The sequence below is a fragment of the Nymphaea colorata genome, chromosome 1, assembly GCF_008831285.2.
Source record: "Nymphaea colorata isolate Beijing-Zhang1983 chromosome 1, ASM883128v2, whole genome shotgun sequence".
NCBI lineage: Eukaryota > Viridiplantae > Streptophyta > Magnoliopsida > Nymphaeales > Nymphaeaceae > Nymphaea > Nymphaea colorata.
The window spans coordinates 25,043,188-25,061,642 of NC_045138.2; the positions used below are offsets into that span (position 1 = coordinate 25,043,188).

An 18,455-nucleotide genomic window follows, 5' to 3' on the forward strand; every position below is an offset into this window, starting at 1 on the left:
ATACTCTCTCTCTCTCTCTCTCTCTATATATATATATATATATATATATATATATATATATCCAAAACACCTATTGTCATAGTGAAATAGTAACTTAGACGAGTACATGGAGATGCAGTGTTGATTTGAATGTCATAAATCATAGCATATTTATAATAGGTACATCTAAACGCTTCTTATTAATCAGCCGAGCGTGAAAATTATGAAGAGAAAGATTGCTGCGTTTCTGAAGCATGCAAATCTTGATGGATACAAATTTTTAGGCTATCAAGTATGTCGACACTACCTGTTCATTGTTCACAGATATTTGATTCGCACTACTTTGTGGAGGTTAATAGCCATGCCTGCAACAGGTTTCTGCAGGGTGCTCATGACATTGATGAGGCACTGCAGGAGAAGCTAGAGTAACTACTTGACATCGAGAAGGCTTTCGTGCATCTTGACTACAAGTATACACACATGGGCGATCTTCTTGATGAAGTTCTGGACCTTAATTCAACAGCGTGAGACTGTTCCTTCACAATCTCCTCTCGACGACATGATCAACTCAAGAGGAAAACACAAGTAAAGAAACATCTCGCTATCGAGAGGGCAATTCATGTCTCGAGCTTTCACAATAACTACATGATGTTGGCAGTACTGCAATATCATCTCCCTCCAACAGATGCTTGAGAAATATGTCTTCCGAATGCATGCATTACAAGTATTGCACCAAAATCGATCCATGTTTATATGCTCTTAGTCGACTTGATTTTTGAGAAAGAACTTTTTGAACTAAAGCACAAATCCTGCAAAAACAAATTGCAGGATCTTTTTCTTTTCCAAATGCAAACATGGCATGATTCCCTGTTTCTTTATAGATTACATCAGATCATATATATGTTTTCCTTCAACAATCTAGGTGCCCAACTGATAAATTCTGCAAGTTAATAAAGATTAATTCTAATAATGGAAAAAGGAAAACGGACAAATCAACAAACCTGAATAAACATTACCGTGAAATGGCAACAGGCAATGAAAAGATACCAATCGTATGATTTGAACTTTGAAAATGTCCAACCACACGTGGTCTTGGCATTACAGAAACCAGAACAAACTCAAGGATCGACACAGTGGCAATGAAATCAATAGAAGCATTCCATCTTAAAACAACTTCACGAGGAACACCAACTTAGAACTATGTGAAATTGCAAATCAGATGGACTATATCAAGCAACAAACTCTCAAATTGCGAACAGTGTCTAGTGAGTAAAGATCAGAACATCCGATATGAGCAACATATGGCTCCAGTTTCCCTGCCTTCCAATTTTGATATGCAGTGGCCGATTTCTTGCCGTGGAGAAGGAAAGGCGCGCACCTTTTCATATGAAAAAATGCACTCGAATATGACGCACATACTTCTTCTGCCACACTCCTAAATAATATAATAACCAAAAAAGCCTGGCCAACAACTTAAAGCAGCAACAGAAAGGCAAAAACATAGTTATATAATTATCAACCAGTCATGTGAAATATGTGTTTCCGGAACACGTGTCATCAAAGGTCATCCTAGCGCCAGTCATAGGTTGGGTTGAACATAACACAGAAAGTGCAGTACATCGAATCAAGTACATGCTAAATATATATGAGTTTCTGAGAGCAAAGTGAGATCATGTGCAGCCATCCTCTCTGTGTTTCTTTATCCCCATGAAATGTATTGGTCTTGAGTACAATCATATCAATTTGGTAAGATAAAGCAACCACTGTCATGTGACAGACAACTGGGCTCCATTTACCATCTTTGCTCGCCAGTCTTAATAAGTATAAAATTGCTTGCTGTTAATAAGTTCAATCACATCAATTTGATGATCCAACTTAACCCAGTCTCAATATCTCTCTTCATGTTTTTAAGTACTTCATAACAATGATGGCCCGTAGCGTAAAGTGTCGTTAGTAGTTTTGTTGGCAAGGATTTTTGAGAGAGAAAGTGAGGGAAAGGGAGAAAGAAGAGACGAAGAATAAGAATAAGAGCAGACTTAGCAGCTTTATCGTGGAAAAGATGTTGTGGTCCGGATCGCAAAGAGCTGGCAACGTAAGAGTTGAGTTCCAGTGTTTGTTTCAACTTCTTGTTTATGAATTTCACGGTTTTAAATGAACTTGTATATATCCAATCTTAGTTCACTTCATTTGGATGACTAAATAATACGTAAAACGTTCCACAATCTTTAAAACTTTCAGACGCCTGGTTGGTTGATCGTGATCCTCACTCTAAAAGCTGATTCAAGAGTTTTGAAGATAATCTAAAAGCTTAGAATGAATTTCCCTTAACTTGAAAAGTTATAAAATATTAACTTTCTTTTTCAATATTACCCGCATCGTTTTAACTATATTTGGTGCTTGAAAATTTATATGTGAAGCTCGTTTTTCGGATTAATTAAAAAAGAAATTGGCTCAGAGTAAGGAACATTGGCTGAAAAAAAGGAGAGGCGCAGAAACCTCAACTCCAAGCACGACTTTTTCCCGTGACCCCTTTCGGGACTTTCGGATCTGGAATCTTCGAATCTTCTTCAAAATCGCGAAATGCAAAGCGACCATTGTCCAGGATCTTGCTTCTTTCCCCCTCGTTCCCGAACCATTATCACGAACATAATTGCAAACTTGGGGCCATCGGGCCCCACATTTCCCCGGCGGAGACCATAATTCCAAGAAAGAAGAAGAGCTGTTCCATGCAACCAACCTCTGCCGTCCAATGTGTCTACGTGGAATTTTGTGACATATATAGAAAATAAAATGAATGATCAGTCGCTCTTATCGATACTTCACCAGCAGCGATGAACTCTCCCATTTGGCTGTTTCTGATAGAGACTACATCTTTCTCTTTTGGGGAACCACAGAGCGAGAGCGAGAGAGAGAGAGCTGTGTCTTTGTGAGCCACGATGGAAGCGAGCTTCCACATAAATCGATCGTTTAATTGCTGCCGGACGCCCTTTCTGGATGGAGGGGGATGGGGGACGATGCCTTCTTCGGTATTCTTTAACATCTATTTCTCTTATGCACTTTCCTTGATAGTTTCTATAGTCTTGGTTGGTTTTCACGACGGAGATGGATACTTGCCTGCATCTTAATGGAGACATTTTAATGCCTCTGTTGGGTCGTGTTCATTGATTGGTTAAGGCTTACGTGTAGTTCTAGACAAGATGAGACGAATACGAATGGAGGAGAGTGCTTCTAGTGGTACCCATGGGCTTCTCTGCGTCTGAATAGACGAATTGTTTGGTTGTTCCTCATTTCCTCCGGCCCTTTGGTTATCTTCCTGGCTGCAAGATGGAAGTTTTTGCGCGTAGAACGCCATTGGCAATGATGAAGATGGAAATTGCCCTACCCTTGTGTTCAAACTTTCAGTATGATGCACGACATTATACGGTCGGCCTTTCTAGAAAAAAGACGTATCGTAATGGCATGTTTGGGATTAAGATAACTGTCCAAATATTGCTGTTGGGACACGAACGTAAGTGCTTTTGTGATGGCAGTACTACTGAATTATATTTTAGGTTTCAAAACTACTCTTCAAATATGCGGTTTTGCAAGGTACGTACTCGTTGATAGAATACATCGGTTGGATGTGCTGACATTGAGGAGGAAAGATGAATACGGATCATTGGGAAACCTGGTTATATGATTCTGAATCTCTGACCATTTGTTAACGAAGCTAGAAGGACGGTTGAATATAAAGAGCCATTTCGTTTGGCACTCATGTTTGGACTATCTTCTGCGATCATGCGAAAGCACTAGAAACAGACTTAAGTTGATTTTGTTAGCGCAGTTATTTGTGAACAAAAATGATCAGCTATCGTAGCGTTTGGCTACTGCTCTCTAAATATGGAAGATTGAAGCATATGTATGCTTGGTTCGTGATAAACGGTTGAAGGGTTCACAACATTTATAGATTATCAAAACGTATGAAAATATTGGAGCGCAAATTGAATATCCTAGCAGAGGGTGAGGAAAATTTCAGGGTAGGCACATCTGACCCCCTTATGCCTTAGGTTCTAAATCTGCACGTCTGGCTGTTAGTCAACCCAGGCTTGTCCTTTTTTTTTTTCTTTAACTTTTAAGACGTCTTCTTCTCTGTCTCTCTTGTAATGTGGACATAATATTGTGTCCTATGACAACTAAAGCATTTGTCCTAATATCTTTTGTCTTGTTGGTAATATTAATGAGCATGGACACTGAAAAACTGCCAAGTATATCTGCACAATCTTTCAGAAATTATTGGTATTCATTTGGAATTGTGTTATAAATATCACTTATCTGTTGCTGACTATGGTTATTGTTGCGTCATATTTTGTTGGAATCCCAGATGGCACTACAATCGAAAGGATTTTCAGGATTCAAAATCCCTTCTAATATTGTTGTGGCTTCAGGTCAGTTGGTAAAGTATTTGGTGAACATTGCTATTGCAGGATACATAGACAAAAGTCTCTTTGGCCCGTTGGTGTGCTTTTTGCTCAAATAACAAATTTTCTTTGTCCATTTTCCCTTTTCCTTCTTGTGTTCTGCACTGAGAAACTGCTGATGAACTTGCAGAATACTCGAGGAAGCAGCAAAGAAAAAGCCCTGCAGCTAAACCAAAAGTTCCTTTCTCAAAGGGGCACTCGCCAAGTTCCACTTCAAAGTCAAAGACTGATAGAAGTACACAGAAAAGGGTTCAAAGTGATGAAAAAGCTGAAGTCAGAAATCAGAATTTCAAGGAAACAAGCAGGAAACATGTTGCTGCAAGAGCCCAAACATCTGAGAGCAGTTCATATAGTGGTCCTGATGATGCATTAAAGGAGGTTAAACTTGATCTGCTGGAAGCAAAGCAAAGTAAGGTTGAACCAGACGTGACTAGTACAATCAAATCTACTGTGTTGGAACCGTTGGAGGGTCAAGTGGATTCAGCTAGGGATGAGTTGGACAGCACAATATCTTCAATAACTTTTAGTGAATTTGGAAATGGTGTTGCAGGTGAAGAATTGCCTAAAGACAGGCCTGATTTACAGAATTTTTTAAGAGACAAACGCAGGGAAGAATCGGTCCCAGACGCAGAAGAACTGTCTAAGGGCACTTTGGAGAATGATATGGCAAAAAAGCAACTGCTTGAAAACCTTGCACTTTCCAGCTTCTCATCTGGTAATAAGTTCTTTGTTTATCCTGAAGTTGCAATAGCTAATCATGATATCGAGGTTTTTCTAAACAGGCAGATGTCTGCCCTGGAAAAAGAACCAAATGTTTTAATAATGGGTGCCTTTAATGGTTGGAGGTGGCAGTCCTTTACCAAGCCATTGCAGAAGACAGATTTGCAAGGGGATTGGTGGTCTTGCAAAGTGCATATCCCAAAAGAGGTGTATAGGATGGATTTTGTATTTTTCAATGGTGACAAGGTGTATGAAAATAACAATTCACAAGATTTCTATATGCCAGTTGAAGGTGGAATGGATATTTTTGATTTTGAAGATTTTTTGCTCAAGGAGAAAAGGAGAGAGATTGAGAAACTTGCAGCTGAACAAGCTGAAAGAGAAAGACGAGCTGCAGAACAGCGGCGGCTGGAGGAGGAGAAAGCTGCAAGTGAGATAGACAAGTTACAAGCAAAGACTGAAGCAGGGAAGAGGAGAGAAATATTGCAGCAAATAATGAGGAAGGCTGTTAACTCTGTTCATGATCAATGGTACATAGAGACGTCTCAGTTCATGGGAGGAGACAAGGTTAAAATATATTATAACCGCAATTCTGGACCGCTTGCACACTGTGGGGAGGTATGGATTCATGGAGGGCATAATAATTGGCAAGATGGACTGACAATAGCCGAAAGGCTAGATCATTCAGATGGGAGTTGGTGGTCTGCAGATGGTAGGTCGAACTGTTTCTTAATTTTTTGCCATGCTTGCTGTTAAGTGAATAGTGGCAGATAAGGTCCCTCATGTCCAATTTATATGAGAGTAGTGCATGTAATGTTTGGAGGGATATGAACGTACATGTCCATTGCTGCAACTTGAAAGCATTTTGTTCACCATGCACAAATGGTGGATATCTTTCTCTCGTTGCTGCTGTGCCCAAGTGGGTATGCACTGGCTTCGGGTGCCGCTCTTATAGTTGATGGTTATTATGCTTTATGTACTAATTCAAATGCATGAATATGTATGTCTATGACTATAATATATGTGTATGTGTATGTGTGTTACTGTCACATGATTAGCTATACTAAGCTTCTTACATGAAAACACATACACTGTGGCTGCATCTGCACTCAAGTTCTTTCACAAAAATGGTGCAACCTCCATCCACATTGATGTGACATAGTTGTATATCATTCATTGACCTTTCCCAAAGTTTTCAGTGGAATGTGGAATACCATGGCATAAAAGTTGCATCCAGTGGATCATAAATGGAACGATACCTCGTTGCTTGGTTAATTGAATTTGCAATCTGATTTTCAGTTTGTTTGAGTTATAAGATCTTTTTAACTAATAGAGAAACTGACTGTTTATGTTTCATGACAACATGTGATCTTATTTCTGTTGCAGTTACTGTTCCTGATAGAGCTCTTGTCCTTGATTGGGTGTTTACTGATGGACCACCGGGGCATGCAAAGGTATATGATAACAACAAATTGCAGGATTTTCATGCTATTGTGCCTCAATCCATCCCTGAAGATCGATATTGGCTTGAAGAGGAACACCAAATATACATAAAACTTCAGCAGGAACGGAAGCTTAAAGAGGAGGCTAAGCGTTTGAAGGTGAGCTGATCCTCAGCATGTGGTTAATAGGCCTCAGCGACTGAGGTATTATCTTGTCAACTTCTAGTTTGCATAGTGGATGTTAATGTCATCTGAATCACCTTAACCACCAGATGGAACTTTGATTGATAAGCAAGTTTTTGGAACTTTTGTTCAGGATGTTGTGGATCTTGTCAATGTGCGTATAAGCTTATGGGGTATTGTCAGACGAGTGTGAACATTAAACACATAAGAAAAGTCTCTCTTTCTCTGTCTCCCTTTTGATAGGGAACTTATGCTTCCGAAATATAACATGGTGAATTCCAGGCAGACCAAAGCATCACATATTTTCCTGGAGAAGGTGGAAAAGGAAATCTTATCTACATGTTTTCTTGCTTGTTTCTGCCATATATTGTTTATTTACTGATATGAGATATTAGATGCATTTGTGGTGCTTGTAAATTGACATGGTGGCTGGTCCAGTCCTGCTCAAACCCAGACATCAAAATTGACCTGCTTGATAATTATATAAGAGATCAGCATGCTATTCGCTGGCAGTACTTAAGAGCCTTATGATGTGGATGTGCCACTAACATATATTTGCTGATTAAGGTTGGGAAAATTGGAAAATATATCCATGTTTACATGATTTAGCGATACCTGATATCTTGTAGTGCAAGGAAATGTAAGTACATAACTTTTTGTTTCTCTTTTCATTTTCAGTTGGTTTCACTGATGCATTTCTTTGTTCTCTAACCTTTCTAATCCTTCTGCATCTGAAAGTTATTGTATGACAATTATTCATCTAGATGCTCTTATTTACATACCGCCTTTACAATCTTCTGGTGTAGGCAGAAAAAACTGCATGCTTGAAAGCAGAAACAAAGGAGAGAACACTAAAAATGTTTTTGCTTTCTCAAAAGCACATAGTGTATACCGACCTACTTGATGTCCAAGCAGGGTGTCCTGTGACAGTTTTCTACAATCCTACCAATACTGTTCTGAATGGCAAATCTGAAATATGGTTCAGATGCTCATTTAATCGTTGGACGCATCGTCTTGGTTCTCTACCTCCTCAGAAAATGATTTCATTTGATTCCAGCTCCCATGTGAAAGCAACAGGTGAAATGTCATATGAGCCCTAGTGGAAATGTTTACTTTCCTGTTTTGGTGTGTTTCATTGGTTCATGTTAGAATCACGGCTTTGTTTGCACTTAACTGGCTGATGCATCCTTGTCTAAGAGTCAAGTACTCTCTCCACATATTCATGTACAGTAATATTTTGGTTGTAGTCGCTTGAACACTCACCATGGATTGAGCATGAAAGTCTGTCCTTTCCATTTAACGGTAGACGACTTCAGTAAAGACTGGATACTTTGTAAATATATTTTACATATACATATGTTATTTTTGTCTTTGAATGTTTTATAAAACATTGCCTAAGTTTTAGTGAATAACAAAATTTACTCAAGTTTCAAAAATTTTCATTTGACTATGAATTTTGTAATATATATAAAAGAAAACAGATAACTACCAGACCCTCATTAGGCCATCAATTCTAATGAGATCAAGTGGTGAAGATTAAGTTGCAAATATGAAGGCCAAATTGTTTTTTCAAGTGTCTGAAATACCTTTCAAAGAATACAAGAGGTTTCGTTTAAGGAAACTCATTTTTTCCCTTCTTTTGAAGGGTATTTTGGATTCTCGAAGAAACAAAATTTGATTTCTATATTTACAACTTAATCTTCATCACTTGATCTTCTTAGAATCAATGACTTAGATGATTCCCATCAAATTTTGGTATATGAGGGTCTGGTAGCTGCCTGTTTTGCTATACATAAGTGTGTGTAATGTAAGTCCTATAATGTGTACATCAGGGAAAATGAGGACTATGATGATCATCCTTGGTCATCTCTTCATATGACCAGACAACTAAGAAGTTGCCATGTGTCGAACTGCTTTTTATTTTGAGAACCTGTTAGTAGTTTGACTTTTAGTAGTTGCTTAAAGTGTAACAATTTGCAGCTCATCTAATCAGATTTATTAGAGTAGTCATAATTAGTAATCATATTTTCTCTCTTTCCTAGCACGCTTATGCATGCCCTCCAGAATGTACATGTGCTGGGAAAAATGATGAAGACGAAGAAAGAAAGTAGAAACATAAGGTACAATAACCATCAGGGATATATAAGCATGCCATGTATCACTAGTCTTAAGCCTTAACAAGATAAAAATTATAGCATGTGAGATTTCTCTGCCAGGTGACTTTATTGAAAAGGAACTTTATGTCATTGGATTCTGTTGAAGAAAAATATGATTACGGATTTTATAAGAATGAAGCGGTCTATTCATAGTCATCATAGGCATGTCAGAGAATGGGCCCAAATTAGAAGGATGTGACTTAATTTAATTCCTATCTTTCTCTTTTGCAGTAAAGGTTCCATTGGATGCTTACTTGATGGACTTCGTCTTTTCTGAAAGAGAGGATGGTGGGATCTATGACAACAGAAATGGCATGGATTACCATGTTCCTGTAATTGGTGGAGTTGCGAGAGAGCCACCAATGCATATTGTCCATATTGCCGTGGAAATGGCACCTATTGCAAAGGTACTTATATCAATATCACCTTTTCCCTATGGTTGGATCATGGATGTGCATTTGTTTGACTTATTTAGAACTTATGAAGTTAAAATATATGTATGTGTGCTTGAATCATGATTCTTTTTTCATACCATAAACTGAAAGAGATAATATTTCTACAACTTGTGGTGAACAATCTACTAGTATACTTATCTGGCGTTTGGTGACCTATTTAATGAGTTCTTTCCTTCTTAGGGCATTTTGACACGAGCATTGCTCAATGGTGAGCTTGTTTGCTGGGTTTATGAAAGTAGTTAAATTCTTGCTTATTTGCTACCTACTTTGTCTGGAAGCATCTTCCTTTTTTCACACGCACCAGTCCTGTCTGTATACATGTAGAGACACATTACATGCATGTGAATTGTGCATTGTGCATGCACACATAGAACCACACACACATGCGTACACATATAAATACATTTGCTTATATCACTTCTATCTTTGCCTTGGAGGGTATGGATATCAATTTCAGATGATTGTATGGAGATGGAACTATGAATAGATTTTTTCAAACTCATTCTTAGAAATTTGAGGCCAGAATTTTTTAGCATGTCATGGAATATTTAAACAAAGTGAAAGGTATTATAAACCAACTAGTAGTTGTGGGTTGTGCGGTTCAGGATAAATTTAAGGTGCAACAAAAAGTGAACAGTAGGGCCAAATTTTATGTTCTTACAACCTCACTTCCTTGTTTATCTCCGTTGTCTAATTCTAAAGGCTTATGGGCAACACTTCTGCAATATGAGATGACTTTGAAGACTACAACAAAGGATTCTAACATGCAACCAGATTCACTTTTAGTCTTCTTCATTGGTGTTTCTTGTAACTTGTAAGCATGGATATGGAGGAGACAACTTCAGAAGTGGAAGAGGTCAATGAAGGCCTGGACAAGGAGGCTGACAGGCTTAGGCTTGGCTGAGCTCATGTTTGTTTATCCTTTGCGGTGTTTATGCAGATGAAAGTAAATGCCAAATCCTGTGCTTATGGTCTAGTACAGCTGTTAGATTACTTAAGGAATCGTCTACTTGATGTGCCTTTCTTGCAAGCTGGTTTCCTACTTAAGGAATTCAAAACTGTACATTTTTTAATTCTTCATGCATTCACTTGCAATGCTTGTCTCTCGCTGTAAACCATTTGAAGGTCTACCTGGCACATGGCAGCATATTTATTTAAAATCCAATGTTTTTTTTATACTTCTATGTGACTATAACTTCTGCCTCTTTTTTCCATTAACTTGTTCCATGACATATTGTTACTCTTGCTGCAGGTTGGAGGGCTAGGAGATGTTGTTACAAGCCTTTCTCGTGCTGTGCAAGAATTAGGACATAATGTTGAGATCATTCTTCCAAAATATGATTGCATAAATTATACCAATGTGAGATATCCTTTCTTATAGACGACAATTTTCTGTTTTAGATTCATATCTGAAAGAGTTTCTTGTATTGAAGCTTGATCTTTGTTCATTTTCTGGGTCGCTTGACCTATCCATGTCAAAGTAATGCAACATATTTATAGATTTTTTGCTGTGATTCAATTGTGAAATGCATCTTTTTTGCTTTGTCTTCAATATATGTATGTAACACAAGTAATACTGTCCCACACGAGTGTAAGAAATTCAAGCACCAATATCTGAGTTCTGAAATCAGCATTCACGCAGGAATATAGAGAGAGAAAGAGTGAACAAGAAGAAGATGAGGAGAAGAAGCCATAACCAAAGTGGTTTGCACGGCCTCTATTTATAATCCCATTTCCAGAATTCTAAGAGTCTCCAATCGTAGAATCCTAGGAGATTTTACAAGCTACAAGGACATTAATTACATCATAGAATCCTAGGAGACTTCACATATTACAAGGATAATAACTACAACATAGAATCCTAGGAGGCTTCACATATTACAAGGATATTAACTACAACATGGAATCTTAGGAGACTCTTCACATGTTACAAGAACATTAAATATCTTAACACATTTTACAAGGATGTGGAATCCTAAGAGACTCCTCTTGTGAAGGATTTATAGTTTAATAACGAGGTCACACTTTTTCAGACCACTATTAGTTGTCCTATCATCCTTATCTGATTCTTTTCTTAGAGGAAAAACTGTGAAAACAGTAACTAAGTTTCCTAACTCATAAATGAATTCCAGGTACTTTTTGGCAGGTTGTGGAGAGATGTAAATTGAAGTGGTAGGGATTCTGAACCTGCAATTCATAAAGCATGTAAAATTCTTGAATATCTTTATGATTCACTATGCCTTGCTTTAAATAGCTGAAGAAAACAGTAATCAATGAACAGAAATAGCATCTTGGAAGTGGCGGCAATAGCTGGGATGGCTAGAAAATTATCTGCATTTTGATGCTTCCTGTCTTTTATAGCTAAAAATTTCCAATTATGAGCTAGTAAATGTCATATTTGTATAGATATCTATGAAGCAGTTGAACCAAATATAAACACATGGTCACATATGCAGGTAAAAGATATGCAGTTCTTAAGAGAGTTTGGCTGGCGAGGGACCCAAGTTAAGGTCTGGTTTGGCAAGGTGGAAGGCCTTCCTGTTTATTTCTTAGAGCCTCAGAATGGGTAAATTTTCTTGTTCCTTTTTTTATTGGTTTCTTCCTTTTCAGTTGCTTTATTTATCTGGAAGTTGTTGCAGGCTTATCCATTCCCTGTTTTTGTTTGTACAGTTGTACTATATGAGATAAACATTCTCTGTCCTGTATCTGGTGTGCCTTTAGTAGTGTAATGGTAAATCATTGTTACGTAAGATATTTATTAATCTATCAATTATCCGCTAAGAATTGAATAAGGCTTGTCTTCTAATTTGATTATACAACTAAAAGAACAAGAAATTTCAATGTTGTCAATCAAATGACCTTCTTCTGATTTTCCAAGTCAGGTTTTTCAAGTTTTTCAGGGATTTGATTGGAATTATTTGTTCTATCTTGATCTACCTTACAGAATCTTGTCCATTTTAGGCTCTACACCAACTGTAATTACCAATGTTCAAGTTCAAAGAGCTATACTTTCTCATTTCCCATTAGCTTGTTCTAACTTATTGAGTAGATCATAGGCAAACAGCATACTGCCCTGCAAAATTTTCCCTTTTTGAGTGAAATTGCAGTAGTTATAATCTAGTTTAAGTAATGTTTCTCTGATACATGCCCATCTTACTTATTTAATGTTTGCATTGTAAGATTTTCCAGAATGATTTTTATTTACTTTTTATTTAGTTTTTTATATTCTTAACTGTTTGATGCCTGATTACTTTACAGAATGTTTTGGGTTCGATGCATATATGGTTGCAAGAATGACGGGGAGCGATTTGGTTTCTTTTGTCACGCAGCACTAGAGTTTTTGCAACAAAGTGGTTCTCACCCTGTAAGTCTCACAACAAATTTGACTTGGCTTCTTCTGGTTTTCTTTGGTTAGTTCACCACACCCCTGTTTGAGTGCACTAGTAGCAACATGGCAGAACACAGGTGCTGCTTTGGACATGATAAAAAATTGTGGGTCGATCAAGTCGCCCATGTTTTATTTTCATGAAAAATTGGGCGGCAGATCACATTTGAGAAAAGCCCAGTTTTGTTTAGAAAAGTAAAACATAAATTCTTATAAACAGAAAGATTGTCTTAGTTGTCAAAAGACTCAAAACTTTAGTAGCAAAAATGTTCTTTATTATTTGGATTGAGAGGGTGTTACATTTTCATCTTCTGTCACTTGTTTATGTTTAAATAGTTCATTTTGAACAGGATGTCTTGCACTGCCATGATTGGTCAAGTGCACCAGTTGCATGGTTATTTAAAGAGAACTACAGGCATTATGGTCTAAGCAACACGCGAGTTGTTTTTACAATCCATAATCTTGAGTTTGGAGCTGGCTTAATTGGGAAGGCTATGGCCAATGCCGATAAGGCTACGACAGTTAGTATCTCTTTGGCCTTAGCCATCTATTTTCTTTTCCCAGATATTTCAGTTGTTTCTCCTTTGTTAAGACCATGTTTAGATGTAACTACATATACTATCAATAGATATTACATACAACCGATATCTACTGCCACTAAAATAAGCAGATAAACAGGCTTGCTTCTTTTGAGGGTCGGTCTGAAATTATTTCTGAACAAATATCTTTGGATCTATAAATAAGATGTTGGTTGCACCTATCATTGGGTCAAATTTGGTTGAGTTGGTGGCTCTACTAGACCAAACTTGATATTTGCTTATCTAAAAGGTATTTTGAATCATGATGATGATTCATGGCTGTAAACAGAGAGATATGGTAGAGTGGGATCCATATATGGTCCACATTAGCCAGTGATCTTTATTTGGCTTAAAGCATCATATGGCATATCAGCATTAGAGATGTAACCTTCTTGATAATTCAATGCTTATTTCAGCTGTTGGGCTCTTAAGGAATCATGGTAAATTGACTATGTTGATGGCTATATCATGTTGGTAGATGTGGATTCCATGTTGACATGGCAAGGAAAGGCCCAAAGTTGACATACTTAGGCAACCTAACAGTTGGACTTTTCTTTGGCATGGTTGATGCTGTGCCTCTGTTCATTCTTTTCCTGTGTCTTCAAGTTAACATGCCCATGCAGCTAATGTCATTGGACTGCAAAATTTTCTGTATCTTGAATTTAACATGCCTATGTGGCTAATGTAATATACCTATCTCATTGTTCACATTTCACTTCCTGATGAATTTATACTTTCATCAATATGTTTAACGAATTAATGCTAAGATCTGCTCAGGCCTCAGGAAAAGTAGTGAGAAAATTTTTTGGCTTTAAGGTGGGAACGTAAAAAATTATGTGAATGTTCTTGCCAACATACTGATGCCTGAGCATGAATTTATTTATTGTAGGATTCTATCTTTGAGTTCATTAGAAATGCTAAAAGAGAGATAAATCATTAATGTTCTGAAAGCATGAACTTTTTATTTTTCTTTCCAAATATTATTTTAATTTTGTTATTTCTTAACTTTAGATGAATTTTATGAATTCATATTTTTTTGGTCTCTGCAGGTTTCAATCACTTATTCAAAGGAAGTTTCTGGCAACCCGGCAATTTCTCCAAATCTCTACAAGTTCCATGGCATTTTGAATGGCATCGATCCCGATATCTGGGATCCTTACAATGATCCTTTCATACCTGTAAGTCTGCTAGATTACTCTCTAAAGAAGTATTTGAAATCCACCCTTGTTAATTGAATATATCTTGACCTAATTATAGCATAGCCTGTCCTCAGTTTGAACTGTAGCTAGGATAAGATAATAGCATTTGAATAATATCTTTATGCAATTTCAGGTGTCCTATACATCTGAGAATGTTGTGGAAGGGAAGAAGGCAGCAAAGGAGGCCTTGCAGCAGAGACTTGGTCTGAGGAAATCTGATCATCCTTTAGTGGGTATTATCACACGTTTAACTGTTCAAAAAGGAATTCACCTTATCAAACATGCAATTTGGCGAACTCTTGAGCGTAATGGGCAGGTATTGTAATTCTTACTTTGCTCCTTTGTGGCTGCCACTTCCAGGAATACTTACTACCATGTTCATTCTTCTTACTTCTTAGCTGCTTTCCTAGGCATGTACATCTTTTGATTGTTACTGAGTTTTTTCCAGGTCGTTTTACTTGGTTCTGCACCAGATCCTCGAATACAAAATGATTTTGTGAATTTAGCAAACCAATTACATAGCTCACATGCTGATCGGGCCCGCCTTTGTTTAACCTATGATGAGCCTCTTTCTCATTTGGTAAGGGTTGCTGGTGTTGACTAGCATCCAGTTTGTACTGTGGTAGCATACTTGTTAACTGTTTTAACTGATGAATTTGGATTCTCATAGATATATGCAGGTGCAGATTTTATTCTAGTTCCATCACTTTTTGAGCCATGTGGATTAACACAGCTAATTGCAATGCGTTATGGATCTGTTCCTGTTGTACGCAGGACTGGAGGTATTATTTTTCAACGCTATTTAGTTTCATACTATTATTCCACAATGTTTCCTTCTTATAATTCACATAGTAGCCTCAATGGGAGTGTAATGTTCTATAAAGTTTTTGTTATTTATTTAAATATTTTTGTGTGTGCATGTAATCTCTATGCATGTATATGTTCGATATACAAAGGGAAAGATAAACTAGGTCATCCTGCAAACAGTTGATAAAAATATGCCATTCTATTGGATGAGATTTTGTTCAAAAATCTTTATGCGAAAATGGAATATTTTGAAAACCCAAGAGGTATCAGGGAACCCCTGACACCTCGTGGCTCTGCAGCTACCAGATCCGTCATGAGAAACAAAATTTACATTAGGCATACTAAGGCAACCCAGGTGCTCTATTTACTGGTCCATATTTATTATCTGCAGGACTTAATGACACTGTATTTGATGTTGAACATGACAAAGAGAGAGCCAAGGCACAAGGCCTTGAGCCAAATGGGTTCAATTTTGAAGGAGCTGATACTGCTGGCATTGATTATGCACTTAATAGGTGAGTTACCCTTTTTCCTTCCCAAATATGAGATGGGGATCTAATTGGTCTTTTTGCTAGCTTGTTATAGTGGTAGACACTAGTTCATTATGTGATTCTGTTTGCCAGACTACCTGTTGCTCCCATCTGTATTTTAGACATTTTTAAGAAAATACTGGTCAGTTTTGTCTTGCACATACAGCAGAGCAAACCTCCATTTCTTGCATGTTAAAACATTCTTTTTGCAATTTTCTTTCATGGCAACATGGATTTCGGGGAATACTTCTTATGGGTTTTGGATTTCTGTCACTTTTTTATTGCATGGTCTATCTTTATTATACCAGCTCAAGGCCTATCTTCTCATTGCCTCTTAACCCAGGTTAAAATTGGGGGTTTAGTGTTAAACTAAGTTGGATGAGATCAGTGATGTCCTCATTTTTTTTACGGTTTTGGATTGCTGTTACTTGTTTATGGCATGACTGTCATACTTGCAGTTGTAGGAATATTCTTTGAAAAATTTCTTGATTACATGACTTTGTTGCTTCATATCCATTAGAGCAATGACTGCATGGTATGATGCTCGGAGCTGGTTCAATTCACTCTGCAAGCAAGTGATGGAACAAGATTGGTCGTGGAACCGGCCTGCGTTGGACTACATGGAGCTCTATCATGCTGCACGAAAATAAGTCAAGCGAGCACCCAGTTTTGGAAGTCTATGCATGCGATTCCCAAGCAGTATATTTTTTGTTAAGTAGGAGTTCTGTACAGCCTTAATTATATTTAACAGTATTGTTGGCTCATTCTTTCCTTCGATGCTTCTTCCCTTCGTTAGCATCATCTGGTACGTGAGTATATCAGACTAAATGTTAATAATGCGCTCCGTTTGTATATCATTTGAGTTGGTCGTATCAGAATAAATGTTCAAATTTCTATTTTTGCTCTACATGAAGCTGCCATAGTTACTGAGAGCAAGGAAGGTACTAAAGTTGGATATTTTGAATGTCTCCTTATATACATATTCAATACACACATATATATATATATATAAAGCATATTATCTAAGTCCTTTGGTTGGTGCAGATTAAGTTGGTCAGTGGGTCACATGGGGGCATGTGCAGGTGCCTCCACTCTTATGCCATGCGCCCTTATTGGGTGGTTTAAGAGACGCCCCCTTTGGGACCCTTTGGCAACCAGAACATTGAACTAGTGCCCCACTAATCTGTCTGTCCCATACCATGAACACGCCTTAATGTTTGGGATAAATTCAGGAAACGCTAGTGCAGCGTTCCAGTATGCTGACATTGGATGGGTTAGGGCGAGAGTATGTGGAAAGAGTGAATCGAGACATGCTCCATATGTGATGCGGATATGCATGGACCTCCCTGGATTTTGTTCTGTGAGTTTGATTTCTTGTATATACAGCTTATAAAATCTAAAAATTTGCACTATCATGCAAAATAAGAATAAAATAAATAAAAAGTGGAAGCCCCTTTTGCAGCAAATCCATGACTTGTTTCTTCCCTTTTTCTCCGCCACCTCCTTTCGCAAGGCTTTAGTTGATGAAATGGACCCAGTCATTAAAGAAATGTTAAGAAGTCATAACTATGGCCTATGGGATTTAATTACCGAGCTATTATTGGAATTTGAATCACCGCGCACGTAAATGGGTGCTAGTTCTGAACGAATTCATTAAAATAAATTGGTGAAAGTTACCACTTTTTTATTATTATTATATAATAACTACAACCGGTATTGCCCAATATACAACATTTAAGATTATCTTAATGCAGCCCATCGATCTAAGCTGCAAAATTAATAACAATATGTTTTGGACACGTATTATGTTGAGCAACCTGACTTCCAGTTGTGCACCCGTATTGGCCCTTAGTCTTTGGTGAATTTTTTGTATTCATAATCTTTTCTGTCCATATTTTTACGACAACAAACTTTTTTATTCAATTGCATTGTGCTGTTTAAAACAATTTTCTGTGGACCGGTGATGTAAAGAGTGGGGTGAATCGGCTAATTTAAATTAAACGGCTAGAAATCAATTCGTTCACCGGCCAATATGGCTGCCATGCGTCATACACTATTTATTAAGAATTTTGAGCGACTTTTACTTTTAAATATTTAATTTTCTTATTTTTAAAATTTTTTATATTATTCAAAAATTAATATAGCATTTTGGTGTTTTATATTGGCAAAGTACAACGCTGTATTATATAACAATGTGCACTCTTAATTTGCGCGCTCAAAGCAACACTGCATTTTGGTGGTTAATTACCGTTCATTTAATCTATAATGAGCTAAACCATTCAGTATTATGTGGCTTTAGAGAAAATAAGAAAGAAAAAAGAAAAAAATGTGCCATGGGCCTCTAAAACCAGAATTTAGTTAATTTATTTTGAAAGCCAAAACTTAGTTTAGCAAAAAGGAAAAAAAAAAAAACTAAAAGAATCATAACGCCCAGAAGTTCAATTCTTGCAACAAGATGGACGCCAAATTTTTTGGCATTAATTTGAGAAGCCATTCGTCTATGGGTGGTTCCACAATTTTCTTGAATTTAGAGAAAGTGCAATATTTGTGTAGAACAATATTTT

General features: G+C 37.3%; 1 protein-coding gene across 1 annotated transcript; it reads left to right on the forward strand.

Moving 5' to 3' along the window:
- The first annotated feature begins 2,605 nt into the window (after positions 1–2,605).
- LOC116255027 (starch synthase 3, chloroplastic/amyloplastic) lies at positions 2,606–16,798 on the forward strand. Its single transcript, XM_031630734.2, has 16 exons — positions 2,606–3,005; positions 4,340–4,403; positions 4,567–5,868; positions 6,543–6,757; positions 7,588–7,858; positions 9,169–9,344; positions 10,645–10,752; positions 11,849–11,958; positions 12,651–12,756; positions 13,128–13,298; positions 14,405–14,533; positions 14,688–14,870; positions 15,003–15,134; positions 15,225–15,336; positions 15,753–15,876; positions 16,412–16,798. The coding sequence occupies exons 1-16, from the start codon at positions 2,916–2,918 to the stop codon at positions 16,539–16,541; spliced, it is 3,423 nt and encodes a 1,140-aa protein (XP_031486594.1). The 5' UTR covers positions 2,606–2,915; the 3' UTR covers positions 16,542–16,798.
- Positions 16,799–18,455: the final 1,657 nt, after the last annotated feature.